Raw genomic sequence first — 24,874 nt, 5'->3', positions numbered from 1 at the left:
AATTTGGGAAATCAAAGCGAAAAGTGCTAGTATTCCTAGATGTCCACTTTTGTTAGACAAAGTTGAGTCTATTGGCTTGGATGGGCGCCTTGTAAAGCTAGACCTTGCGTTAATAAAGATGGCGTGGAGCCAGCCCTTCGGCTTGATTGCCGCTAATGTCTCTCTCTTTCTTGGGTCGCCGCGAACTTCCTCCTTCAAGTAACATGTCGGCATCAATTCCTTAAAAACTTTCTATCCATTTAAGCTTCATTTATTAATTTATTATAAAAAAAAAAACGCAGATGGGTAAGACCAGGAGCCGAAAGAGTATACGATCATACAGTGGCTGGTGAGTATGCATCAACACTCTTTTCAAGGGACCCATCTAAGACAATTAACAGCATTACATGTCGGAATCGAAAACTAAAGTGCGACGAAGTGAGGCCTATATGCCAAAACTGTATCAAAAGCTCCCGTGAATGTTGCTACGTAGAAAGGGCAATATTTCGAACATTTGATACCAGCGTACTGGCAAGCGGGAAAATAAAGGACGGAACAGAATCTCAGCCACTCTTCGACGACAATCAAATATGGCTAAGCATTCCGAAAGATTGTATTATAGCCCTCAAATTTACTCTCTATTAAGCAAGCAAGCCGACATATTCTGACACATTCTCCAGTAACATTCATCAATATTGAGGATCCCTATGAGTCTGATTCCCCAACTGTGCTGTCTTGGGATGTAGGGGAAGCAAGCCTAGCAGTCTCTCAGTACGTCGAGGATGAGACCTCGAAATCACACTATGATGGCGAACATGAGACACCACATGGTGGACCAAATATTCCTGCACAATTCCCAACAGCCTTGGATGAAGATGAAACGCCGCCTGTCCTTAGCTCAGACACGGCTGTACATGATGGCCTTTTGGCCATGCGATTGCTGAGATATTTCAAAGAGGGCCCTGGGCAATGGTGAAGAACACGGATTCTCCTTTATCTATTTTCAGCGCTGACAGGTGCTAGGATGGATACTTTTGATACCGGCGCCTACTTCTCCCACAAGGTGACAGTCATGGCCGCTACGAAACCGTTACTGAAATCCGCCGTGTGCGCTCTCGCAGCCAAACATTTGGGACACTGTCAGCATAACAAGAAGAGCCACTTTGGAAAGAATTCGTATGAGAGGCGCACTACACTTACACAGCTTGATGACAAAGTTGACTGGCAGTATCAGTCCGTCAAACATTATGGGAGTGCTATAAAGCACCTCAAAGTTGCTATCAATCATGGAGCTTTTGAAACTGATGATGCTGATAAAGAAGAGTTGTTTGCTTCTATTACGATATTATGCACGTACGAGCTTATGGATGCACCAGGTACAGCCTGGAGCGCTCATCTCAGTGCACTGCCATTGTTCAGCCCAAATCCCAGCTCCAATTCCATTTTGGGCTCTCCCATCGCTATTCCAAGAGCTGCTGTCTCGGGTCCAATATTTTGGAGCCTCGCCAGACAAGATTTGCTCTGTGCATGTAAGTCCCGGACGTACCGGCTCCACTGCCTATTTTGTTATACTGATTTTCTACAGTTATTAGTGAGACGCAGACACGGCTAGATTTAAAAGATATACGTTTGTGGCAAAATGCAGGTCTCGTTACAGATGAGCGTGGATCGCTGATGCCATTTTACATTTCTAATGCCGCTGATGTTGAGGAGGATGCACGGAGTAATGAGCTTGTGTGGCTACTGGGCAAGATTGCGAATTTCATCGCCGCCGGCGACGCATTAAACCCAAAACATTATTCCCTTCCGCCGGGGCAGCGACCGCTAGTTGGCGTAACTCAAGAGCAGCTACTGGGAAGATGGAATTTGCTTACTCGAGAGCTTCAAGATTGGCGTTGCAACCTCCCAGCGAGCTTCATTCCGAGTGCTCGAACACGCAGTACGGATATGGTGGGGACATTTGACAATAGCGAAGAACATTATTCCCTAAATTTTGAAAAGATATGGTATGAGGCGTCTATATGTGCGGCAACAATGCAGAGCTACCACATGGCTTGCATTCTACTCTTAACAAACCAGCCTCAAGAGTCCACTGCCGTTCGATCCTCTGTCTCTGCTCGTCTAGATTCATATCGACAAAGCGAACGCGAGGCTCTCCGCCACGCCAGGGAGATTTGTGGCATCAGCCTGACTAATCCGCCAGATGCTGTGCGAGTACATTCTGTCCAAGCCCTCTTCGTGGCGGGTCAAGTATTTACCGATTCACGAGACCTTGAAGTTGTATTGGAGCTATTATCTGGCATTGAGCGAGACCTTGGGTGGACAACAAGCCATCATGCTTCTAGAATTGCAGATTTACTAGCCAGGCGCAGTAGTGATAATGATCCGGATTGGATTTTTGAATAGAATGGGAAATCATAGCAAGTAGAACTTGGAAACGAGTGGAGAAAGCCACAGGAAGAGGCGCTGCATTGGTAGGCTTAATTGATGCGCCAAAGTCTGAAGGTGGAAAGTAAGCCGAGTCACCATGGGCATGGCTTCCGAATAGCGGCGCCCATACGCAGCTCGAATGAAATGGGCCTAGTAATTGGTGCAATAAGAAAACCATCTATCAAATGGTTTTAGCGACAGGCTGCCGTACTAGTATTAAAATTATAACTACTAAATGATGACCCAGGGAAGAGAAGTAGAAGAAGTATCGCGTTATATTACAACTTTTCACACTCAAGACGACAAACCACAATGCCGGAAGTAAACTCTTCTCAACGCCTTTTGAATAAGGTTTGTATCGTGACTGGATCATCTTCAGGCCTCGGGCGGGCTATTTCTCTGGCATATGCTCGAGAGGGCGCGATTGTTGTCTGTGTCGATTTGAGGCCAGGTGCGCGACAAGAAGTCAAGTCCGAACAGGAAATAGAAACAGATGCCTTGATCCGACAGAAAGGAGGGCAGGCTACGTTTATGAGAGCAGACGTAAGCGATGCGGCTGAGATTGAGGCCATGGTCAACGCGACGGTTGCTCAATACGGACGCATTGACGTGTAAGGATAAAAAAAAATATCTTCGCTTTGACAGAAGTTATTGAATGTCTGGCTGAATAATTTTAATAGATTAGTCAACAACGCCGGCATATCTATTGAAGCTGGACAAAAAGCTCTCAAAATTCATGAGACACCTGAGCAGTGGTGGGACTTGACCATGTCAGTGAATACAAAGTCAGTCTTTTTGGCGACTAAATACGTTGTTGGTCAAATGCTGCGCCAAGATAAGCTTGCTTCAGGAGACCGCGGCTGGATCATCAATATTTCTTCAATCTTTGGCTTGGTCGGTGGGAAAAACATACGTAAGTCCTTTATCTTACCATTTATTTCGTTTCAGAAATTCTGGAAATAGAAAATATAGACTAATGGAACAAATAGCGTGTTATGCAGCGTCTAAAGGAGCAGTGGCAAACTTAACAAGGCAAGTCGCGATGGACTATGCTGAAGATGGGATCCATTGTAACGCCATCTGCCCTGGATGTAAGCAATTTCTATTCTACACAAGTCATGATATATCTTGTTTCTAATAATTTTTTCACCTCACTAGATACTGCTACCGCCATTTTTGTCAATACCACACAGATTCATGACGCAGAAGAGATTCGACAGCGTCACCCGTTGCATGGGATTGGTATGCCGGATGATATAGCTGGAGCTGCTGTATTCCTTGCGAGCAGCGAAGCGCGATGGATAACGGGAGCGATGCTTCCAGTTGATGGGGGTTTTACAGCACAATGATAGGTTCCGACTTGTTATCTTCATGGAATACGATTGCAGAGTCGACGTTCGTAGAGCGAGTGAGAGGTACGCGGCCAGATGGTAGACTATGTTGTGATTTCAAGGATTTAGACAATTCGAGTTTTCAAAGAGGCATATTACAAGATACAATACCATGTTTGATCGCTAGCCCTATTTGATGCATTACTGAGTTGAAACGTTACTCCATGGATGCTTCTGCATTTCCTATATCGTTGATGATTTGACACTAGAAAATGGACTGGAGATTTCTCGATCCTGCACAAGTTACATATAAATAGTTTCACTCAATCACGGATATGTGACCAGATCTCTAGCTCACGTAAAGCTGTTCCCCTTAGGCTTTCTATTCCTTTTTTTGTAAGGTAACATTGCCGATGACGCACCGAGACTACTTGAAGTTATGACAGAATGGAGATCTCACCCCGCAGCAGAATGGAGATCCCTGCTGGATTGCAGGCCTAAATGCTCAGCATTCTTTTGCTTGACCACAACTGAGACCTGTTTCCGCTTTTTCCGACACTCACTCTTTAGCCGATTGACTGACCCTCGGCTTCTGCGCTCTTTTTCTAGCCCAGAGAGAGAGTACGTCGCCTCTGTGACTGGTCGCTGTTCCACTACGCAATATTACTTCAAGGTCGCTTACCTCAGTCATCATATGATACCATCAGGCAGTAAGAGGGGCGGCGTTAGGAAGCGCGACCGCTATATCGCATACGCGTGTAACCGCTGTCGCGCAGCGAAAGTACGCTGCAACGGAAAGCAGCCATGCTCATACTGCGTGGCAAGAGATCCAACATCTTGCCACTACCGAAATCTGCGCACTATACATGACTCTAATCAGCAAGAGCAACAACAATTCCAGAGTCATCAAGTACAAGAGAAAGATTCCCATGCTGGGTTTATACCGGCAGATAGCGCCAGCGGGATCAATCGCTCAGACTATGAGAGTATCAAGACACTGCTGCAACAGCAGAACAATAAACTTGATGCAATACTTGAGCGCGTCTCTAATGTAGAGGCTGCTCAGAGATTGCAACAGCATGAAGTTAAAATGCCTTCCAATAAGACGCCATTGGAGTGCGATGAGCCCCTTCCAGTGATTCAAAGCTCGACAAGTGCATTATTTTGCATTCACATTATTGATGACAATCTCAAGGCATTAGAAGAGCCAAGCCAAGGAGCTCCCTCACTTGAAGACTGCAAACCATCCTTAGCATCTTCTTTCTCTATTTTGCATGGTCAGATTGTTAACAAAATTGCAGCTGATATTGGAGAGTGGGGTGATACAGGAATAGCCGTAGGTTCGTCTAGTTCTGGTAAAACGACTCATAGTATGTCTACGCATCCGTTAGGTAGTCTAGACCATGCAGAACTCATTCGCTTGATTCAAAAGTACAATGATGTAGCCGGAATGATGTATCCTATAGTGGATACAGCGAAAATGCTGCGCCTAGTTGAAACCAATGGTCGACTTCGAGAGATATGCGCAGAGCCGGATAGAAATGGATCTCTTCCTCTAGGACGAAGCGAAGCAGCCATTCTTCAGGTGATGGCTGCCATTGCTCTCACAGCCGAAAATGAGAACGGCTCAGATTTAATTCAAACTCTTCATGACGATGTGTTGCCGGATGTCCAGCATATAGTCTGGAATACAAACACTAATCTCCATGGCTTGATTCTGCTAGTACTCGTGGTATGCGCTGCTTAAGCCAAATAGTTCCTAATTTTCGCTAATGACCACTCTTTTAGGGCATCTTCTATTACCAGACTCATAAATGGCGCCTCGCGTGGCGTTTCTTTGGAAATGTAGCGAGAATCGTTGCCGAACTAGGTCTCAATAGACAAATGGTTCTCGAGAGATCATTCCCCGAGATAGAGACACATACACAAGCAGTCAATGTTATATGGTCTGTTTTTGTCTTAGAGCAACAACTAAGACACGGCTTGGGACTTTCCACGATGACCCAAGACCTGTCTCTAGATTCAACGTTCCCCAAACCAGTAAGTTCGTCTTGGGCATTTCCATAGAGCCGGCAGAATTAACCATAACGCTTCCCAGGTTAATGCACCTTACTTGGACGCGATGATTCAATATCTTAGAATTGCCAGCTCCACAACCGTATTCATTTTTGGTAGGCATAGTGTGCAGTTAACGCACCAGGAATTCCAAGAAGTTTACAGCTACTTCCAATATCGTCTTGGCGAGTGGTATAAAAATATTGACTGTGAATTCCAGCTCAAAGTTGAAGGCGAGAAAATTGAACAATGGAATCGGTATCTTTGTGTCACACTTCGTCTAAGAGCATACGTCCTTCAAATTGGTGTCGCAAGGTTCATTCTCTTTGGGAAAGGAATCATAGGAATGCCATCTGCAGATATATGGTCTACATGCGTTGATGCAGCGACTTCTATAGCATCCATGTTGGCCGCTATTGATGCCGACCAGCCGCAATTCCAATCTGTGAGACCAGAGTCCAACTATTTCCTCATCTCTGGGCTAGGGATTTTACTGCTTGCTATTTCTCAAAACGCAATGCTTTCAGTAGCAGAGCGGCCATTGTCTCCACAGACACTTCAAAAAGCTCAGCAAAGCGCTATCTTATGTCTTAACCTCTTACGCAATCGTGCAAAAATTTCCCGTCCGTCTAAACACCTTTGGAAAAGAGTTCAGAGTCTCGCTGTGCGCTTGAATCTGTTAAATGGTCCGGCCACCTCAAACCAAGGTGTGGAGGCAGAACAGCCAGAGACCATAAATGAGATGGGAGATGTTAATTCACTACCACTAATAGCGGACCTAAACTTGGCGAGCTTTCCATCTATTGCAGACTTTGTCTCTTCTGACTTGGGTGGTATGGCCGACATGCCTGTGCTGCCAAGAAGTGAGAATCCACCATTTAGTGTGGATTTTAACTCTGCTTACATCATTAACGAACTAATGGCGGGCTTTGAATAAAGTTGAGCTTGCTGGCAAATATCATACGATTTCTCGTATTTGATGCTGCTATTATATTATCTCAGTGTATCATAAACTAGTGAATTATTTTCAGGTCCAATCCGATTGTTCCAGACATTGCAGCGAGACTGTTTGACACGATACTTGTATCTTAATGTATACTGACAATCATTTCTAGAATAGGAACAGCAATTTGAAATCAGGCCAGTTGCCTCATTGTTTATCCGGCGACTTATATCGGAATGCCAGTAATAATACATATCAGATCTTAATTGCAATGGTCTGTTATACCGTGATGCGAAATAGGACCAATAATCACTGATGTAGTAATTATGGAACCAGATGCTTATAAAGGACCGGCATCGGGAAGGACCAGGTTGGTACATCAAGACTTATTTTTTTTCTTTAACTGCCTTCTTTTTTAAAGACCTATTTCTTAATCAAGAGAATAATATTTAATTTAAATAGCGGAAAATCTTCGTTTTTTTTTCACTCCATGGAAGGCATTACCGCAGAACTTTTGCACCAGCCTTACAATGAGTACTATCGGCTACCTCGGTTAATAAGGAATAAAGATACACCAATTGCAATAATCTCATAGACTGGTATGTAATAAAAGCCCCAAAATGATACTGTACACAAATAGCTGCATTGCATCTATCACAGACGTGCCAGATTAAAATCCTGAGCAAATTTTCATTAATCTCCTGCAAAACCAGACTTCATGATCCAATTTAGTTATGAATGTGTTCCAAAGAAGGCAATTCACGGAGCTAAAGGAGTATACGTTATCTAATGAAACCTCAAGGAGAAAAATATATTCTATTGCCTGCTGATCTCCCTTACGAATTCAATAATCGTATTATAAACTTCCTCTATTCTCTATTAGGAAGGAATTGTTTTTGTAAGGCATATGTCATGACGAAGTACTGTTGTCCTTAGGCAATTGTCTGAATATGGCCAGACGTGGGCAGGTAAGTAAATTAGCGAAACGTATAATACTGTAAAATATATAATACAATAACTAATAAACTCAGTTGCGTAGGTTGGTGGACAGGATCCATGCGGAACCCCGTTAACTGTCATCGCTGAAGGTGAAAATCCTTGTGGCCATCAATTCGGCCTGCAAAATAGATTTTCTTACTCGTTGGGGAATTGTGGTTCATCTCCTCTCCAGCTATACAACTCAAATAGCTCTTTCAACTCGAACTTTTACCCTTCATCTGCTACATTCGACTATGCTGCTGTTCAAACATATGCTTGTGGATAAATGGGTAAACCAGCTCTTAGGTCGTATATAGCAAGCTTATATAATAGCAGCTACGAAGATAGTGCTCCTAATAGTATAATATTCTTTTCCATCACTTTGTGTGGGTCTGGACTGTTATCCTATTGTAGAGCCTATGCCTACTTTACTTTCCGGAGACAAGGGATTGATTGAAGGGGATGGGGGATATACATATAAATATAGCTGCATATTAGTGTATCCCGAAATATACAGCCAAAACTACGTTTTGTATACAATTCTAACCTACAAAAAGCAACATCAAATTAATAGCACTTATTCAATCTACGATACCCAGGTAGGCATAGCAACTGTTACAGGCTACTGGGTGCGAAAATACATGTAGTTAGTTTCGTTGAAACCAATTAGATGCCCCGTCATTAGTAAACTTATGCCGCAAAAATTAGCGCATTAATGGATACATGACGTACTGGCAATATTTATCTACATAGCATACCACGACTGGCTATTATACATAAAATCGTATAACAAAATGAAAGGAATTAGTCCATAGAGGAATATCTTTCATCAGTGACAAGGGCAAAAATTATCACATAAAGATAGCTGCTAAATAAAGCCATAGGGCCATGACAGTTGAAACAACACGTCTTGGTGGAACGCGCTGTGACTGCTTTATGGACATAATGGGTGTCAATGTGATAGAATTCTAAGGTATAAACGATATTTCCAAGCGGCGCATTATTTCTCGCCTTCGCAAATGCTCCCGATAATACGAACATGATCGATGAAATGTGCATTCATTATGTTATTCCTACAGCGGAACTTCTATAGCTAGCTTGATGAACGGCTAAATACACTTACATTTAAGATTACCATAGTGAGTTCTATTTGTAAGAAGTTAAACCAAGTACATTTTTCAAAGTCTAACCGACAAGGATGTTCTTTTTCACATTATCTTTCATTTCTTCATATTACTTTCAAATGAATATCACATACATGTCGTAATGCTCTGTTGAATTGCGCGATGCCTGCTGGGTTCGTGATCTCGCGCTAGGATCGCGTCAAACGTCAATTCGGCACGCAATCGCGGGGGACACACCACCCTCAATCATCGACTCACGCCAGAATGCCGATAAGCCGTCAGTCCTAGCCATGATACTGGATAAAATTGAGCAAAATTAAGTGGTACCCCGCGCACATCTGCGGCCGACTTCCGTTGCCCAGAGGCGAACACAAGACTACATTGCAGTCTTACCAATCGCTATGTGATATGGCAACTGCGATATCAGGAGATAAGATGATGTAATTATAGCCAGTGTTGCACAATTGCATATGAGAAAGCCATTAGTGTATCAAGGAAGGTTTGCATAGCTCGCCATCACTGCTGGCTAACACATAAAACGGGTATATCCCCTTGCTATAACACAATATATACGCAGAAGTTGCATGCTCCAGAGTACCCAAGTCTCACTCAGCTCCTTTTGTGTTATAAGTAACAAGAAAAGCAAATATGGCACCTGCTGTCACAGAAACCGTGGCTCAAGTCACCGAAAACCTCAAGCAAAAGCCCGTTGCAAGCTTGAAAGAACAAATCCAGCCAAATCTGGAGACTGGACACCGTGAACCATTGAAACTGAGCGGTGCCCTCGATCAATTTAAGCAATTTGAAGTCACTCCGGTTATCGGAAAAGAGTTTGTGGATGTTGACTTGGCAGAATGGCTAAGAGCACCCAACTCGGACGAGCTACTTAGAGATCTGGCTATTACTGGTATGGCTATTCGGAGCTCCTGGTACTTCTTTTACTTAAAATAGACTGTCTAACACTTTCTCAAGTATCTCAAAGAGGCGTTGTTTTCTTTCGCAAACAAGACAATATCACAAATGACCTCCAGAAAGAACTTGTGCAGCGTCTTGGCGAGCTCTCCGGAAAACCAGCGACTTCTGGGTTGCATATCCACCCCGTTAACAATGGTGCCCGGGACCATGGTGTAGAAGACAACGAGATCAGTGTTATTTCTTCTGAACAAGCCAAGAAGATCTATGCCGACCGATTTTTAAAAACTAATAAGCGTCAGAGCCAGAAGTCTCAATGGCACTCTGATATTACATTTGAGCCCATCCCTAGTGACTACGCTCTGTTGAGGTTAACAGAATTGCCAACAACTGGCGGAGGTATGTGGTTTCTACTATTATAAAAGTCTACTAGTATGCCATAACATGCTGATAATTGTGCCCAGATACACTATGGGCATCTGGATATGAGCTCTATGATCGCATCTCTAAACCACTGCAGGGATTCTTGGATGGCTTAACTGCCTATTACGCACAACCTGGGTTTAAAGAGGCAGCTGACCACAACGGATTTTCCCTCTTTTCTACCCCTCGAGGAGCTCCCGAAAATATCGGCGATGTTCTGGAAGCTATTCATCCTGTGATTCGCACCAATCCTGTTACTGGATGGAAGAGCGTCTTTGCTGTGGGCCATCACGTTCAGCATATCCATGGCTTGTCAGACGATGAATCGAAACATTTCCTCGACTGGTTTGTTCGATTAATTGTTGAAAACCATGATCTACAAGTTCGCAATCGTTGGCAAAATGTGAATGATCTGGCGATCTGGGATAACCGTAGTGTGTACCACGCTGCTACACCAGATTACATCAATCAAGGACTTGGCGAGCGGACTGGATCAAGGTCTGTAAGCTTGGGTGAGAAGCCTTACTTTGATCCCCAGAGTTTGAGTCGCCGAGAAGCGATTGCGCAGGGGAAATCGTGAGAAACATAGACATGCAACTGTAATCAGTATTTTATGAGCTTCACGACAATGGTATCAGATATTTACATAAATACATCAATAAAGTTCAATATATCAATTTAAAATATGATCTTGCACACATTTAAAGTTCATGGCATCAATGAAATCGAGACATTTACTGAATTCTATCCGCTGACTATCTAATTAAATACAACATAAAATTTGAGCTAAATGTCATACATATGCGAGAGCGAGAGTCAATTAAGAGTGCCGTATAATCTTTGCTTTTTAGCTTTAGCCAATATTTGAGGATAAGCCTCATTTATGATTGCTATAATAAATACTCATTAGCGAGGAATGAGACAAATGCAAGAGCGATTTTAATTAGCTCAACGACAAGATGCAATATTCACCGAGACGTCGGAGCACCAGCCACGTATATTACGCTAGTATTCACCTAATTGTACTTGGCTAAGCAATTGCAGCCCATATGCGAATTACATGGACATGTTGAATGACCTTTCCACACGAACACCATGTTTAACGACTAATGATAGTAGCCAATGATAGTAAGTAACGGCGCTAAGACCAAAGAATGAGTATTCGATATAACAGCGTCAGGTGCCATTAATTCGGTCCAGTGTAACGTGTTGGGTGGACAAATAATGTGGGAAATTGTTTAAATTAAGCTTAACTTATACCAGCGCTGATCTAGGGTTCACTGTTACGCCTACCAACGCAAGGCAGAATATAACGCAGAGCCAGCAGTGCGGCTGAAATGCATCACCTGATAGCATCGGGCTAGTCAAAGCATTAAAAAGGTGCTACTTCAGCTATGGCGTCAGTAAACCAGCAGATTTTGCGTTCAACACCACTTTCTCTCAAGTTAAACAGCATGTCGCTCTTCGATTTCAGATCGTTAAAGCATTTCAAATATCCTCCTTTATCTCCATTGAAGAGAATATTTCGTCTGGTCCAGCTTCTCCCCCCAAAGCCGTCTATCATACCGGGCGCAAATGGTACAATTCGAATCAGGCTCATAGAGACTGATGTTGATTCCGGCATACATTACGATGCTCTCTCCTATGCATGGAATTTGGGGCCGCGTTACCAAGAACCAAGTAGACAAATCATCGTCGAAACAGAACAAGGCTCCTTCAAGCTATATATTTACCCAGCATTGGAGATTGCGCTACGCTATCTCGTGTCCATCCAGATGACAGAGTATATTTTCATCGATCAAATCAGCATCAATCAGAGAGATCGCGATGAGAAGAGTCACCAAATATTGCTCATGCAAGGTATTTATGCACGATGTGCTCGCACAATTGTCTGGCTAGGTGCGCCAACTCGAGAATCCGATAAATATTTTGATCTCGTCCATGAAATATCTCAAGAAGGGATACTAAGCAGAGTCATGGGGCCTCGAGTTAGCCGGTTCGCACACGTTTTTGATGCTGTAATGGATCCATCTTTGCCAGTTAATGAAGAAGAGCGCGAAGATCGAGATGACTTACTGGACTTGGTCCACCGATACGGCGACCGCTTCCCACTGCAAGGCTTTGCCGATGTACTTGATCGAAACTGGTTCAGCCGCTTGTGGGTTATCCAAGAGGCTTGTCTAGCTCTATCAGTAGTCTTTGTATGCGGCACAAGGTCTCTTTGTTTCGATTGTTTTCGCTCTGGTGCACTATTTTACAACATATACAACTCACACTGGGTACGACACGTAACCGATGCAGTGCCTCAACATGTGCTACGCCAACGAGATGCTATTTTTGGCAAGACGGGTGGGTTCATACGGATATTCCAAGAGCGTAAAGCTATTCATCAATCAGGAATACGACTCGGCTTACATGACCTCGTACTTAAATACAACGTTAATGATGATAAGAAGAAAATCGGAGTAACGCTAGAACAAGACCGAATCTTCGGCTTACTAGGGCTAGCAGCGAATAACGATGTTCTAATGGCAAAAGTTCATGTTGACTACAAATCCAACATCATTCAAATGTATTCTGAGATTGCTGGATTGTTTCTACAGGAAAGCATTGATGTTTTGCTATTCAACCAGCACCCAAAGAAAACAGAAGGTTTACCCTCATGGGTGCCAGATTGGGCGATGAATCTTGCTATGCCAGTAGCATACTCAAGTTTGAAACAAGCTACTTTCTCTGCTGGTGGATTGTCGACAACTGAGGCTCCTATTACTTTTAAAGGAAATCCCTCCCAGCTTCACATTAAGGGAATCGCTGTGGACGAAATAGTGGAGGTGGGAAGGCAGGTATATCGAGCACAGCTTTATACACAGGTGGAAGAACAAATTGACTATCGCTCAATAAAAGTCTTTTTTGACGAAGTCACCAAATTCGGAAAGGCAGCAGTTGTCACGAGAAAAGATCAAGATCTTCCTGACTCTGAGAACACACCAGAACTTGGACTGCTGATGCGCCTGTGCGACTCTAGTCTTTCTTATAGACATTTCACTCAAGCTCTCGGTCCGGCCGATGGCCTTGAGAGACTTAGAGTGTTGCACAGTAGTTTGTATACACTCGGAGAACGACTCATCAGGTCAGACGAAATAATTGCATCGTACCACATCACGCGTATCTATCAAACTGTAGGCATCGTTCCTTGGTATTTGAGACAAATGCCCGAGATGGATAGTCTACGGATTTGCGCAATTGATCCGGTTTTGACAGTTAAAATTGCTGGTGAGGCTGTTAGAGACTTTATCACTGACGTGGTCGGCTTGCTCGTCGCCTCAGCAAGAGTATGGTTTGCGTCAAAGCACATCATATTTCGTCGCCGTTTTGGCAAATTAAACCTGAAGGCTTCTCGCGAGAGCGTTGAAAGAATTGGGCTCGATCCAAATGTTAGTCTAAGTCCAGATATGCCTATTCTCACATCGAATATGCTCAAAAATATGAGGAGAAAGTTGTATCGGACGAGTGCTGGATATATTGGTCTAGGGCCAGCAGATATGGAAGCAGGCAATTCCCTTGTCATATTCAACGGGGGGACAACACCACATATTTTGAAGAAGCTGGATACTCAGGGTGAAGCTGACGAATACCGATACTTGGGCGAGGCGTATTGCGACAGATTGATGGACGGCGAGATTTTTGAAGACAACACCAAATCTGAGCGAACGTTTATCTTAGTGTAAGCGACTTTGGCTGGAGGCAAGTGTCAGAAAGAGTTATAATAAAAGGCTAAAGAGTAAATTAATATTTATTAGAAGAATTAATTACCGTAAAATAAACTATAAAAGCTACCTGGATGGTATTAACAGTGTTTTTAAATACTAATTTACGTCCTTAGATCACTCCGAGAGCATATTGTAACAACTGATCTCCATTTACCAGTTTACACCTCCGTATGTTGAAAATTCTATTGTCATCAACACCTCGCCGTTTGTTGTGACTGCATTCCAAGAGCACCATGACATTCCACTCTGCCGTGCCCACTGGATAGCATCGAAAGACATAGAATATATCACCGTGGTTGGTAAGGATACAGCCGTCGCGGCTGCAGTAGGGTATAACGTAAAAGCTACCTTTGGGTAGCCCCAGGTATTGCTTGTTCCTTTAATCGGCTCTGTATCTCCGTCCTTAGCATTATTCCATGCGGTGCATGCTGCCCTGGCTGGGCCATCGTAATCGGCACCGAAAGAGTAGTAGCCACTGTCAATCCCTTGGCCATACCCGCTTGGTTCAATAATGTCTCCATTAGGGGCATAATAAGTGTTGCCCATGATAGGTGCAGCGCGTTTTTCTATCGCTACTGGCTCCTCCACGGCATGGTAGTCGTCACGATACCATACGCCTGTCGAGTTGTCGTAAGCAATTAGAAACCTAGGCGTGTCGCCTCGTTTATATTCTGTCGAATAGTTGGCGGTGGACCGGTCCACGATAGTTTCGACAACATCGCGTTTTCTAACTCCTGCAGGACCCACCAGAGACCACCATGTGTAACTTGCTCCCCATGAGTTCAAGTAGACACATCCACCGCTGCCTACTTGGCCCACCAAAATTGTAGCCAGAGAAGAATTTAGTGTACCGAGGCCCAGGTGAGTCATTATGAATGTATAGTGCCGAGATGAAGCTGTTCTGCGAGTTTATACCTGACCCAGACCACGCAGTACCGAAGTTAAATTGTTCGGTAGGGTTTTGGCAAGTGGACGAAGTATGGGAAGCCTTCCAGAGCATGGTATCGCCACATTGGGCGTATGCACCCGCAAGAAATGCGAGTATAGGGGCCAGGTAAACATGGCGATTATTGACCTTGATGATTGAAAAGGTTGTACTAAGTTTAAGAAGGGATTTTCGTCGGTAGTCAAATGAAAGTGAAATTCCATCATCTGAGAGAGTAGACAGTCGGGGGAGACTACCTAATTATAACTCCGTATATAATTACTATTACCCCGTATATATTTACCATTACTCCATACATAATTACTATTACTCCGTATATGATTACTAGATATACTAACTATATGATATATATTACGCCAAATTATAGTTATATTAGGCCAATAATCATACATAAATAAACAAAAATGTGCAGCCCAAGGAAGTGTTTTAACAAAACGTACCTATATAATTAATGAATTACAACGCCGCTTTCTGCAGTAGGTTATCGCCCCAATGAATAATTTAGCGCCGCCTGAGCTGGGTGGTTGTAGCGCATCGTACTCGACTTTACAGCCTTGACAGCCTACCGACGTCAGCTCCACGGCCTAGGTCCAGTTTCCACGGCTACTATCCGTAGCTTGCTCGTAAGAGGTTGTGATCTGCACACCAAGACTATGGGCTAACTGCCTCAATGTGAAAACACGCATGATGGCCTTGACGTCATGAGCCGCTCATTACGAATTGTTGCGTCAATGCTACTTTTATCATATATAAACTGTATTTTCGAATCATGACAATTATATATAGACGACTAATCGTCGCTTGAGAAACTCAAGTCTTACGTAAAGCAACTACGTTTTCACAATGAATGTTAACACTGCAGAATTGATCAAAGCCGCCGTTCCAGAATCGGAAGGGCGGAATGCGCGCATCATCTCACAAAATGTGTCGGATAGCAAAGATCCTAATTTTCTGTCCAGTGATTTCCCGCGTAACCCCCCGAAGCTGTATATAACAGCGGAAAGCGATGAGTTTGACGCTGTAACCTTTGCTGAATGGCAGGCTGAGGGGTTCGACGTCGAATACCTTCCAATGGGTAATGGTGGAGACGAATACTTGCAGAAGCTTCGAGGGTTGCGAGGGAATCACACTATTAGCTCGTTTGAAACTTTCGGCATTATCGGTAAATCTCGAGGTATTAATCAGAGACAGAAAGATGAGACTAACGTGATATCTGGCAGCATATGGTGACGCAGCCGCAATTTGTCTCAAGCATTACCACATTATGGACAACAACCCGGATTTCAAGATCAGGCTTCTTATTGCTTACTATCCAAGCGAAATCCCAGACCCAAAGGGACGGTTCCCGAATGAAGTTTCAGCACTTGTGCATTTTATCGCTGGAGAGGATGTCGACGTCACGATACAGTCACAGATGGTTGGCATCCAAGGGAAGAAACGCACAAGTCGTAGGACTATTCAGCCCGGCATGGGTACTGGCGGCTTGCTTCAACTCGCATATCCAAGTTATACTTATCAAGCACAGGCAGGATTTGCAGAGCATGACTTGGATGAGTATGATATGATTTCCGCCGAATTGGCATGGAGCCGAAGTTTGGCCACGGCGAGGAGAGCATTTGGGCAGAAAGTGGATTTGGAACATGTTTGGGAAGAAAATGTACAAGGTAAGAGACAGGGCTCTTTTTTCTCAATGATATTAACATTGAATTCATGCAATATCCTTAATAATCTACTATCTTCATTTGCAATATTAAAATATGATTTAGGCAAATTTTTCTCACACAGCCTTAAGCCGACGATGTCTACTTATACAACGCATAAGAGCCCTCATGTGACATTTATTCCCACCTTGACGGGGGGCATTGGGGCTGAAGAACTGCAAGAATTCTACTCTCAATATTTTGGCAATCCAAAGTCACTCAAATTGACTCTAATATCTCGTACCATCGGGGCCGACCGTATCGTTGATGAAATTCACGTCAGATTCAAGCATACACAAGAGATGCCTTGGATTCTCCCCGGAGTGCCAGCCACTCAGAAAACAGTCCGAATTCTTGTGGTTAGTATCGTTACTCTCAGAGGCGGTAAACTATATCATGAGCACGTATACTGGGACCAAGCTAGCGTTTTGATGCAAATTGGAGCTCTGGATCCCGATGTGATACCTGAGGCAGCTCGAAAGATTGGAATCAAAAAGTTGCCCATAGTTGGTAGCGCTGCAGCTACAAGAGTGTTGAAAGGTTGGGATCCTGAGCAAGAGGGAGAAGCGGACAATGAATTAATACCCGAATGGAATGACGACGATGAGGGCGAAGATGAAGCCGAGAATGAGGAGGCGGGTACCAAAGTTGTGGGTAATGGCAACACCGAAGACAAGATCGGCGAGCGTCAATCAGCCGAACAGCCAGGAGAATAAGGGAATTGCAACTCTCCGCTCTCACAGCGAATGAAGAGGTGTTTGTTATTATTCCTTGACAGATATGTAATTGTAATAAAAGCTACGGCCAGACAATTAACCGCCGGGTCGTATAACTTTCGTATATACACAGCAATAAGCGAGCAGAGCGACCACTTATCTCTTCTAAGTTAGGCTAGGTGGGTAAAGCCGCGTTGGTTCTCGGTGTCAAACCTCGAAATGGAGCGGAAATACAGCGCACCCTTCGGAAGGAAGCTAAGGTAATCATCGTTTCTTAAAAGTCTTACTCTTTGGAGTTTAGTATATGGCGTTGGGAGAAATCAACTTGCCGTCTGTGGTATCATAAAGCGGCTGCTAGTGGCCAGATGCGATCGCGGAATGAAAACGGCGTGGCTATGCCGACAGCATCCGCTAGGCCCGCCTGCGTTTATCCGAATCGGAAACAAAGAGTAATATAATCTGGGGTAAATTGGTTTGAACGGCAGTTGATACGGTACAGTCCAAAAGAGGTAGTATATATATGGGGTTTAGAAGGGCTTAGAGGATATCGTTTGGCCGCCATGCATTTCTAATTATTTACTTTCGCGTCAAACCTCAGTAACTAACAAACAGTCATGTTGTCCTTGAAGTTTGCTGCTTTAGCTGGATTGCTCTTAATCTTTGCTCGTTTGCTCTTCATCATTGTTAAAAGCTTTTCTTCATCAACTAAGAATCTACCTGGTCCATTTTGGGCGCGGTTTACTCGGCTTTGGTATTTTAAGCGAGTGGCTCTGGGCGGATTTGAGCGAGAGAATATTGCGCTCCATAAGAAACATGGCCCGATTGTACGACTCGCGCCAAACATGTTTAGCATCGATTCGCCGGAATCAGTAAACACAATATATGGTATCGGTTCAAAACTGCCAAAATCAGACTGGTACGATGGGTGGAAGCACCCGAGTCCCGATCTTTGGACCTTGTTTCCAGACAAGGATATCAAGAGGCATGCTCAGACAAGAAGAGTATTCCAAGGAGTTTACAGCATGTCCAGCTTAGTGAGCTACGAGAAGTACGTGGACGAATGTGCAGATATCTTAATTCATCGCATGTCCATCTGTTCGAAAAGTCGTGAACCCATCAATATGGGCCACTGGTTCCAATGTTACGCTTTCGATGTTATTGGAAATATTACGTTTTCCAAACCTTTCGGATTCCTTGACCGTGGGGAAGATGTTTCGGGTATATTGCAGGCTCTAAACAAGGTTTTTGCCTATTCTACTCTCATTGGCATATTTCCTTCTCTTCACCCTTACATTTACAGCATAAACAGTTTTCTGGGCATAGGAGGAGCAGCTGGACGCAACTATCTCATAAACTATGTAAAGAAAAGAATCTTACAGAGGAAGTCCGAGAGAGAAGCGAAGGGAGAAAAAGGCATAGGAAAAGCTCACGGAGTGCCTGAAGATTTTCTCGAAAAATTAATGGTTAAGAATAAAGATGCTCCATCCAAGGTAACCGACTATCATGTTTTCATGATGAGCCTATCCAATATCATTGCAGGATCAGACACCACCGCTATCAGCCTTTCGGCCATTTTATACTATCTTTTAAAATATCCAGATGTCTTGAGCAAACTCCGAGAGGAAATCGACCAATCGACAAATGGAGCTGGCCATATCCATCTAAGTTTCAAGGACAGTTTGGAAATGCCATACTGGCAAGCAGTAATGAAAGAGGCACTTCGCCTACATCCCGCTACTGGACTTCCTCTGTGGAGAGATGTTACTGAGGGCGGTCTACATCTGAATGGACAATTCTTTCCCGAGGGCACGACCATTGGCATTAATACTTGGACCGCGCATTATAACGAAGACATCTTTGGCAAGGACGCCGCAGTTTTTCGGCCAGAGAGATGGCTAGAAGCAGAAAAGGAAGGAGATAGGTTAAATCAGATGAACGCATACTATTTCCCGGTGAGTAACTCATATGTTCCTTGCCTAATAGCTTATTTAAGCTGACGCAAAATACAGTTTGGCTTGGGTTCACGAACATGCCTTGGTCGACATATCTCTTACCTGGAAATGTCCAAGCTGGTCCCACTGCTCGTTAAGAATTTCGATTTTGAGTTGCAGGACCGAGAGAACGACTGGGAAACCACAAATTATTGGTTTGTTAAACAAAACAATTTTAATGTAACGGTTAGGTCCAGGGCGGCAATGTAAGAGCACTCGGGTATAAAAGTATACCGTATACAATATTACAAAATCGCATAAGTAGCTCTTTATCAAAAACCGTAGGTTAACGAATCAAATATTCTCTAAGATGTTTGTTTGCTTGCTTTTGTTTTCATTAAAATTATAGAAGGTCTTGTGAAATAACACGGGATGTAAGAATTCCCCAGCACTTTTTCAAGCAATTGATCAGCAGTGTGCTTTGAGATGGTACAATGTATTACCTTGCATGAATGTATTACCTTGCATGGTAGAAGCGAAGTACATGTAGTGTGCAATAACTTACTACAATGATGTATGTTGACGTTACCAGTACTGTCTAAAGAGAGAAGTCGCAGAGATATGCTTGTATTAGGCTTATCGTGCAAAATAAGCACGCATCACGAGTTCCATAGCTACAAAGTACCTTTCATATAACCAATCAATGAAAATTATATTAATCTATACGCGCTTCTTCCTTATGTTTCCCATTCATTCCGTTTACTTTATGTGAATTCGATCCCTTTTCTTTCGTCGAGGCAGTCGTCTCAGGCTCCTCAGGAATCGTAACGAACTTCTTTAGCACTTTTTTCAGGGCTGGCCGCCGTATTGGCTTGCTCAAAAACTCATCCATCCCTGATTCTATACACTCTTTTACATTGCTCTCTTCTGAAAAAGCAGTAAGCGCAACGATGGGCGCCACGTAGCCCATCTTGCGAATAAGTCGTGTTGACTGTAAGCCGTCAACATTTGGCATCTGGATGTCCATAAAAATGACATCGAAACGCTGGTTCTTCTCCATGCTGGCCTTGACCAGCTCATAAGCTTCCTGGCCGTCTTTGGCAATGGCAACATCGTAGACGTCTTCAAGCTTAAGCATCCTGCTGACAACTTCAACATTGGTTGCATTATCATCGGCAACTAGCACGCGCAACTTGCCCTTGCCCGTTTTATTTGCCATTGCCTTATCAATAACCGCTGTGGCGATTTGGTCATCTTTGTTGGGCGACGTGGGTTTCGCAGCGAAAAAGGGGGCACTCAGGCCCACAAGCCGCGGTAGTTTGTTTTCTATCAAAGCAGGCGTGCTTTTGGATTTTGGCTCTTGTAGAGGAGACGCTGAGCCGTTCAACGAATTCCGGTGGCCGTCTCCAGCAGCCGTGGACCTGACGCTCGTCGGCCTCGAATTTGTGCTACTAGAAGCCGTACTTGGCGGGCGATCTTTGACGAATTTGAGTGGGATCTGCATCGTAAAAGTCGACCCCACACCCACGGTGCTTTTAAGAGTGATCGATCCGCCCATTAGTTTAGCAAGCTGTGAACAGATGCTCAATCCCAGGCCTGTTCCTCCAAACTTTCTATTAAGACCGAGATCGCCTTGTACAAATGGCTCGAAAATCTTATCTTGCATATGTTCGGGAATACCTGGGCCGCTGTCTTCTACTTCAAATTCGAATATGTACGGCTTTGCATTTGGCGGAGGTGGTGTTGGGGACCTCTCTCGAATTTGAACATGAGGCGTAGCTTTCGGGTCCATAGGATTAATCGAAAGGGCAGTGCCACCTTTGACCGTTGAAGACGTGTTTGTAGCTCTGGAATTAGCAGAGCGGGTGGATCCCGTGCTGCCTCGATGGCGGCTGCGCCCGGCCCTCGTAGAGCCACTCTTGGACAAAGACGAAGTCCTACTATCATCATTATTCATCCGCTCAACCTCGGCAATGCACCGAATCCTAAGGTGCACTTTGCCCCCGGCTGGTGTAAACTTTAAGCTATTGTTAACCAGATTGATCATGACTTGTAAGATTCTATGCTGATCACCCCAGACATAAGCATCTTTAAGTCTGCCCATGCCATTGGGGCCTAGAGCAGGCAGTCTCTTCTCCAGTGTGCCATCATTCAGAATTCCATTCAATTCGGTATTCTCGCTTCCAAGAAAGCTGACGGTAAAGGCGATGTCGCTCTCGCGAGCCTGTTTATCGAAAGTGAAAAGCATTTGTGACTTGATGTCGCCCAGTCGAAATTCTCTCTCTTCAAGACTGACATGCTGGCCAATTTGGTTTTTGGAAAAACTAAGCAGATCCTCTAGAAGATGCAGCAGGAGGTCGCCTAACAAGTTGGTTAGCATATTTGCATACGTGAACGCCCGCAGCTCATAACCCTATTCTCTTCATCTACAGCTAACCAGAAGAAAGCGATGCATGTAACGGACTATGCTCGAGCCAAGGCATACAGTGTAGGGAAGGGGAAAAGGCATGTGCGAAATAAGACTGCTTACCTGATCTATAAAGTGTCTTGAGTGACTGTTTTATCCGTACAATGTCATCCTCCTCCATGCAAACGGCACACATGCCCATGATGCCATTCAGTGGTGTTTTTAGTTCGTGAGAAATGTTGGCGATGAACAATGTCTTGCTCTCGTTGGCAGCCTCCGCCGCTCTTTTACTTATCTCTAACTCCCGCGTTCTCTCAGCAACCTTGTCTTCCAGAGACGTATACTGCTTCAACAGCTCATCTGTCATGTCGTTGAACGTTTGTGAGAGCTCCGTTAATTCATCAGTGATGTAGTGTTTGCCAACTTCAACTCTGGCAGGGATTTTGAATACATGTCGGTGAGCTTCATCTTCGCTTATCGGCTTCACCTTCTTCTGTGGCCACACTCTCCGCCAGATGGTAGCGAAAAAGCCTCTCTCCGATCGTTTGGAACTTGTAGCTCCCGAGCTTGGGTGCTCTTCATCAAATCCATCGTCAAACTCGTCATCATATCCCGGAGGGTTGATTGACTTTTCTGTTGCAGACTTCAGCCGCCGGATAGATAGCACGCTAATATGTGCGCAGGGAAAGACCAGAATTGCAACCAGGCCAGCCGTCCCAAAGACACACCCCAAAAGGATATCTCTCAGCTGATTAATGGGCTGATAGGCTTCACCTTTAGACTTCTCGACAATGACGGCCCAGTTGACGAGGGTAGTTGCCGGGCGAGCGACGCCGACGGCAACGGCAACGCCTTGCTCATTGGTTGTTGACAAGGCCACAGTGGAGTTATTGGTGAGGGGAAGCCGCTGAGTATATGCTTTCTGCAAGCTTGGAAATGAATGGAGAGGAAATGGACGTGCGAAGTTTTTGCCATTGTCATAATTTCGGTCAGAATGTCGATCGGGTTGGCCAGGGACTGGGACCGGGGGGATGACGAAGTGAACAGGAGTGTCTTTGAATTCAACCTGCGAGGGAGTGTACGTGTCGTTGCTTGCGGGCGAAGATGCATTGAAGCGATTAGAAGGATTGGCCGGCCCAACGAGGAGGACGATGCCCGTCGAGCCCAAGCCTTCAGGTGACATTTGAATGCTGGTCAGAGAGCCCGCGCCGATAATCACTGTCATGTACCCAAGAATGAAGCCCGAAATGACGTATGACCTAACAGGGATAGTGAGGGACAACAAGGCAAAGGTATCGTTGATAACCATGGGACCAAGGAGAAGACCGCCGCCGGTACTTATATTGACGTTTGGGAACGCATAGGCTCCAAACGCCGGGGTCGACGGGATGTACGGGTTTGGATATCCGAGGTTCGTGTAGGTAATGTTTGGGTAGAGCGATGGAGGGTATCCATACTCGGTGTCGCTCAGGTTGACCTTGGAGCCATCTGGCGCGAGGTAGGGAAGCTGGATGTTATCGGTCGCATTGCCCACGCCCGCGCCGGTGACGCTGATGAGGCCTTCGTGGCCGCCGCCCGTCGTGTTTCGCGAGTAGAGCCGGGCTTGGAGGAGGCCGGTGAGGCGGTTGGAGCTCATGGCGCTCTCCAGGTCGGCGCGGGCATTTGCAAAGGGATCGGACGAGTTGCGGTTGTAGAAGTCGACAAAGGCCTGCTGCAGCAGAATGCGGGTGGCCACGGTCTGGCAGATGGTTTGCGCCAGCTGCAGTTCAGAGTCAATCTCGGAGGCCTTGAGCGACGCCGTCAGCGCCAGGCCATTGGACTCGACTTCGACGACGAAGTTGTGGACGTAGATCCATGTCGGGATGGAGATGATGGCGAGGGCAATGAGGACGGCGAAAAGGACAAGCGCTGCGAGCTGCTCTCGGATGGCGATTCTCATTTTCAGCGAGCGAGGAAGGGAAACGACGGTGCAGGCAGGCAAGGCTCAATGCATGGCATTCTGCTCGGGAACGACCGCGACTATCGTTCCCTACGCAACATGCTTGCCGGTGAGTTGGTCAGGGAGAGGATGGAGTTTTGCGGGCGAGCCGATGACGGGTGCATATGTATGGTGTGGAAACCGGTTTTTTCCCTGGCTTCGTGTGCTGTGTCGTCTCTCTGTTTCGCTTCGATCGAGTCGCCGGGGTCGTCCTGGCCAGTCGCTATCGCGGGAAGAGTCGGTCTAGGGTCTATCGAGTTGCTGCTTTAATTGCGTCGAAAATGCAAACGCATCATGCCTCGGATGTCGTTGTTGCGAGCGTGCAAGAAAAACGATGGGCACTGGCCAGAAGGATCAGCGCTGCTGCTGGGCTGGCGCAGTGCATGGCAGTGGACGCGCGACCGAGACAGTGGGTGGGAAACAGGGAACAGGGCAAAAGCATGGAATTTAGGTAAGCGGAGCCGCTACGACGGTTCGCCGGAGATTGGTCGGCTCAACATCTGGCGAATCGCGCGGCTGGAATTCCAATAATGCTTGCGAATAGTGGGGGCCGCGGAGCAAAGCGTCCTACTTAAAATATTTTGCTTTTTTTTTTTAGTGCCTGAATCGGCTTGGTGGCTTGGGGTTTCTTATTCTAGAATATCTCGACTAAGATTAGGCTGTGGATAAATGCTAGGAAGAGGAATAATTAGTAGAGCATGGTAGTAATAATGGCAGCAGTTGGCGAGTCGATTATAAGAAAAGAGAGATTGCTCTCAATGCATTTTCAGTATTTCTCTACTCTGCTCTGCTTATTTCCATCTTCATTTATCTACAGGTCTTTAATTTGTAAAATGTACCTGGGTAATGAATACTAACGTCGGGAGCAAAATGTTGCCGCCTGTGCCGGCTGCAGTAAGCCAGTAAGCTAAGCGACAAATCGCTTGTTCTGATCGAGCACTTGTATGTGAGATCTCGATCGCTCCTGAAAGCAGTTAGTTTGTTGATGCCAATGCATCTGTGTTTGTCTGCACGTTTTTGGTCCAGTTTTTTTGAGACGGTCTTACCACACAAAGGTCCCAAACTGCACTAGTATTACTCGTACGGACGAAACAGTAATGGGCATTCATCCAAAAGGGAAGACAGAAAGAGTATTAGATGGTAAGCTAATGAGTATTTACAATGCAACACGCCTTGCCCCTTCTTTCTCTACGTACACGCGGCTAGCATTAAGCTCATTGCAAAGGTGCTGATCTCAAAGTCAATTGTGTG

The 24,874-nt window shown here is 45.0% G+C and overlaps 8 protein-coding genes across 8 annotated transcripts; 6 read left to right on the top strand and 2 right to left on the bottom strand.

Moving 5' to 3' along the window:
• Positions 1-180: 180 nt before the first annotated feature.
• GGI43DRAFT_367893 (uncharacterized protein) lies at positions 181-2,672 on the top strand. The gene is made up of 5 exons (XM_083202492.1): positions 181-328; positions 381-592; positions 660-951; positions 1,003-1,508; positions 1,565-2,672. The coding sequence occupies exons 1-5, from the start codon at positions 282-284 to the stop codon at positions 2,383-2,385; spliced, it is 1,878 nt and encodes a 625-aa protein (XP_083060766.1). The 5' UTR covers positions 181-281; the 3' UTR covers positions 2,386-2,672.
• On the top strand, positions 2,571-4,242 carry GGI43DRAFT_403985 (SDR family NAD(P)-dependent oxidoreductase). Its single transcript, XM_083205866.1, has 4 exons — positions 2,571-3,020; positions 3,090-3,322; positions 3,399-3,500; positions 3,568-4,242. Exons 1-4 carry the CDS (start codon positions 2,722-2,724, stop codon positions 3,756-3,758), a joined length of 825 nt encoding a protein of 274 aa, XP_083060765.1. The 5' UTR covers positions 2,571-2,721; the 3' UTR covers positions 3,759-4,242.
• A 13-nt stretch (positions 4,243-4,255) lies between these two features.
• On the top strand, positions 4,256-6,760 carry GGI43DRAFT_367855 (uncharacterized protein). The gene is made up of 3 exons (XM_083202491.1): positions 4,256-5,472; positions 5,529-5,780; positions 5,839-6,760. Exons 1-3 carry the CDS (start codon positions 4,435-4,437, stop codon positions 6,730-6,732), a joined length of 2,184 nt encoding a protein of 727 aa, XP_083060764.1. The 5' UTR covers positions 4,256-4,434; the 3' UTR covers positions 6,733-6,760.
• Positions 6,761-9,442: 2,682 nt separating this feature from the next.
• Positions 9,443-10,755, top strand: GGI43DRAFT_433826 (TauD/TfdA dioxygenase family protein; the record flags this gene model as incomplete). Its single annotated transcript, XM_083209801.1, has 3 exons — positions 9,443-9,747; positions 9,813-10,151; positions 10,217-10,755. Exons 1-3 carry the CDS (start codon positions 9,489-9,491, stop codon positions 10,753-10,755), a joined length of 1,137 nt encoding a protein of 378 aa, XP_083060763.1. The 5' UTR covers positions 9,443-9,488.
• Positions 10,756-11,629: 874 nt separating this feature from the next.
• On the top strand, positions 11,630-13,903 carry GGI43DRAFT_383419 (heterokaryon incompatibility domain-containing protein; the record flags this gene model as incomplete). The annotated part of the gene is made up of 1 exon (XM_083203385.1): positions 11,630-13,903. The coding sequence occupies one exon, from the start codon at positions 11,630-11,632 to the stop codon at positions 13,901-13,903; it is 2,274 nt and encodes a 757-aa protein (XP_083060762.1).
• Positions 13,904-14,021: 118 nt separating this feature from the next.
• GGI43DRAFT_367846 (uncharacterized protein) lies at positions 14,022-15,053 on the bottom strand. The gene has a single exon (XM_083202490.1). The coding sequence runs from the start codon at positions 14,813-14,815 to the stop codon at positions 14,096-14,098; it is 720 nt and encodes a 239-aa protein (XP_083060761.1). The 5' UTR covers positions 14,816-15,053; the 3' UTR covers positions 14,022-14,095.
• Positions 15,054-17,534: 2,481 nt separating this feature from the next.
• GGI43DRAFT_367836 (cytochrome P450) lies at positions 17,535-19,617 on the top strand. The gene is made up of 2 exons (XM_083202489.1): positions 17,535-19,259; positions 19,317-19,617. Exons 1-2 carry the CDS (start codon positions 17,922-17,924, stop codon positions 19,506-19,508), a joined length of 1,530 nt encoding a protein of 509 aa, XP_083060760.1. The 5' UTR covers positions 17,535-17,921; the 3' UTR covers positions 19,509-19,617.
• A 232-nt stretch (positions 19,618-19,849) lies between these two features.
• On the bottom strand, positions 19,850-24,025 carry GGI43DRAFT_403972 (uncharacterized protein). The gene is made up of 2 exons (XM_083205865.1): positions 21,769-24,025; positions 19,850-21,599 (listed from the first exon to the last, which is right to left on the bottom strand). The coding sequence occupies exons 1-2, from the start codon at positions 23,582-23,584 to the stop codon at positions 19,954-19,956; spliced, it is 3,462 nt and encodes a 1,153-aa protein (XP_083060759.1). The 5' UTR covers positions 23,585-24,025; the 3' UTR covers positions 19,850-19,953.
• Between the last annotated feature and the right edge of the window lie 849 nt (positions 24,026-24,874).

Source organism: Trichoderma evansii (genome assembly GCF_050947405.1).
Source record: "Trichoderma evansii strain SZMC 28006 chromosome Unknown GGI43scaffold_9, whole genome shotgun sequence".
Taxonomy (NCBI): Eukaryota; Fungi; Ascomycota; class Sordariomycetes; order Hypocreales; family Hypocreaceae; genus Trichoderma; species Trichoderma evansii.
Note: the sequence above shows the minus strand (reverse complement) of the source record. Positions and strands in the feature narration are given on the sequence as shown.

What these genes read in the sequence shown, in the direction of transcription:
- GGI43DRAFT_367836 (XM_083202489.1), top strand. Translation starts at nt 17,922, where the DNA reads ATGTTGTCCTTGAAGTTTGCTGCTTTAGCTGGATTGCTCTTAATCTTT. An exon ending in TGAACGCATACTATTTCCCG is followed by an intron (nt 19,260 to 19,316) that starts GTGAGTAACTCA and finishes CGCAAAATACAG; the next exon opens with TTTGGCTTGGGTTCACGAAC.
- GGI43DRAFT_367893 (XM_083202492.1), top strand. Translation starts at nt 282, where the DNA reads ATGGGTAAGACCAGGAGCCGAAAGAGTATACGATCATACAGTGGCTG. An exon ending in ATACGATCATACAGTGGCTG is followed by an intron (nt 329 to 380) that starts GTGAGTATGCAT and finishes GACAATTAACAG; the next exon opens with CATTACATGTCGGAATCGAA. An exon ending in AAAGAGGGCCCTGGGCAATG is followed by an intron (nt 952 to 1,002) that starts GTGAAGAACACG and finishes GACAGGTGCTAG; the next exon opens with GATGGATACTTTTGATACCG.
- GGI43DRAFT_403972 (XM_083205865.1), bottom strand. Translation starts at nt 23,584, where the DNA reads ATGAGAATCGCCATCCGAGAGCAGCTCGCAGCGCTTGTCCTTTTCGCC. An exon ending in CAAGACACTTTATAGATCAG is followed by an intron (nt 21,600 to 21,768) that starts GTAAGCAGTCTT and finishes CCAACTTGTTAG; the next exon opens with GCGACCTCCTGCTGCATCTT.
- GGI43DRAFT_367855 (XM_083202491.1), top strand. Translation starts at nt 4,435, where the DNA reads ATGATACCATCAGGCAGTAAGAGGGGCGGCGTTAGGAAGCGCGACCGC. An exon ending in TGATTCTGCTAGTACTCGTG is followed by an intron (nt 5,473 to 5,528) that starts GTATGCGCTGCT and finishes CCACTCTTTTAG; the next exon opens with GGCATCTTCTATTACCAGAC. An exon ending in ATTCAACGTTCCCCAAACCA is followed by an intron (nt 5,781 to 5,838) that starts GTAAGTTCGTCT and finishes AACGCTTCCCAG; the next exon opens with GTTAATGCACCTTACTTGGA.
- GGI43DRAFT_367846 (XM_083202490.1), bottom strand. Translation starts at nt 14,815, where the DNA reads ATGACTCACCTGGGCCTCGGTACACTAAATTCTTCTCTGGCTACAATT.
- GGI43DRAFT_403985 (XM_083205866.1), top strand. Translation starts at nt 2,722, where the DNA reads ATGCCGGAAGTAAACTCTTCTCAACGCCTTTTGAATAAGGTTTGTATC. An exon ending in CAATACGGACGCATTGACGT is followed by an intron (nt 3,021 to 3,089) that starts GTAAGGATAAAA and finishes TAATTTTAATAG; the next exon opens with ATTAGTCAACAACGCCGGCA. An exon ending in GGTCGGTGGGAAAAACATAC is followed by an intron (nt 3,323 to 3,398) that starts GTAAGTCCTTTA and finishes TGGAACAAATAG; the next exon opens with CGTGTTATGCAGCGTCTAAA.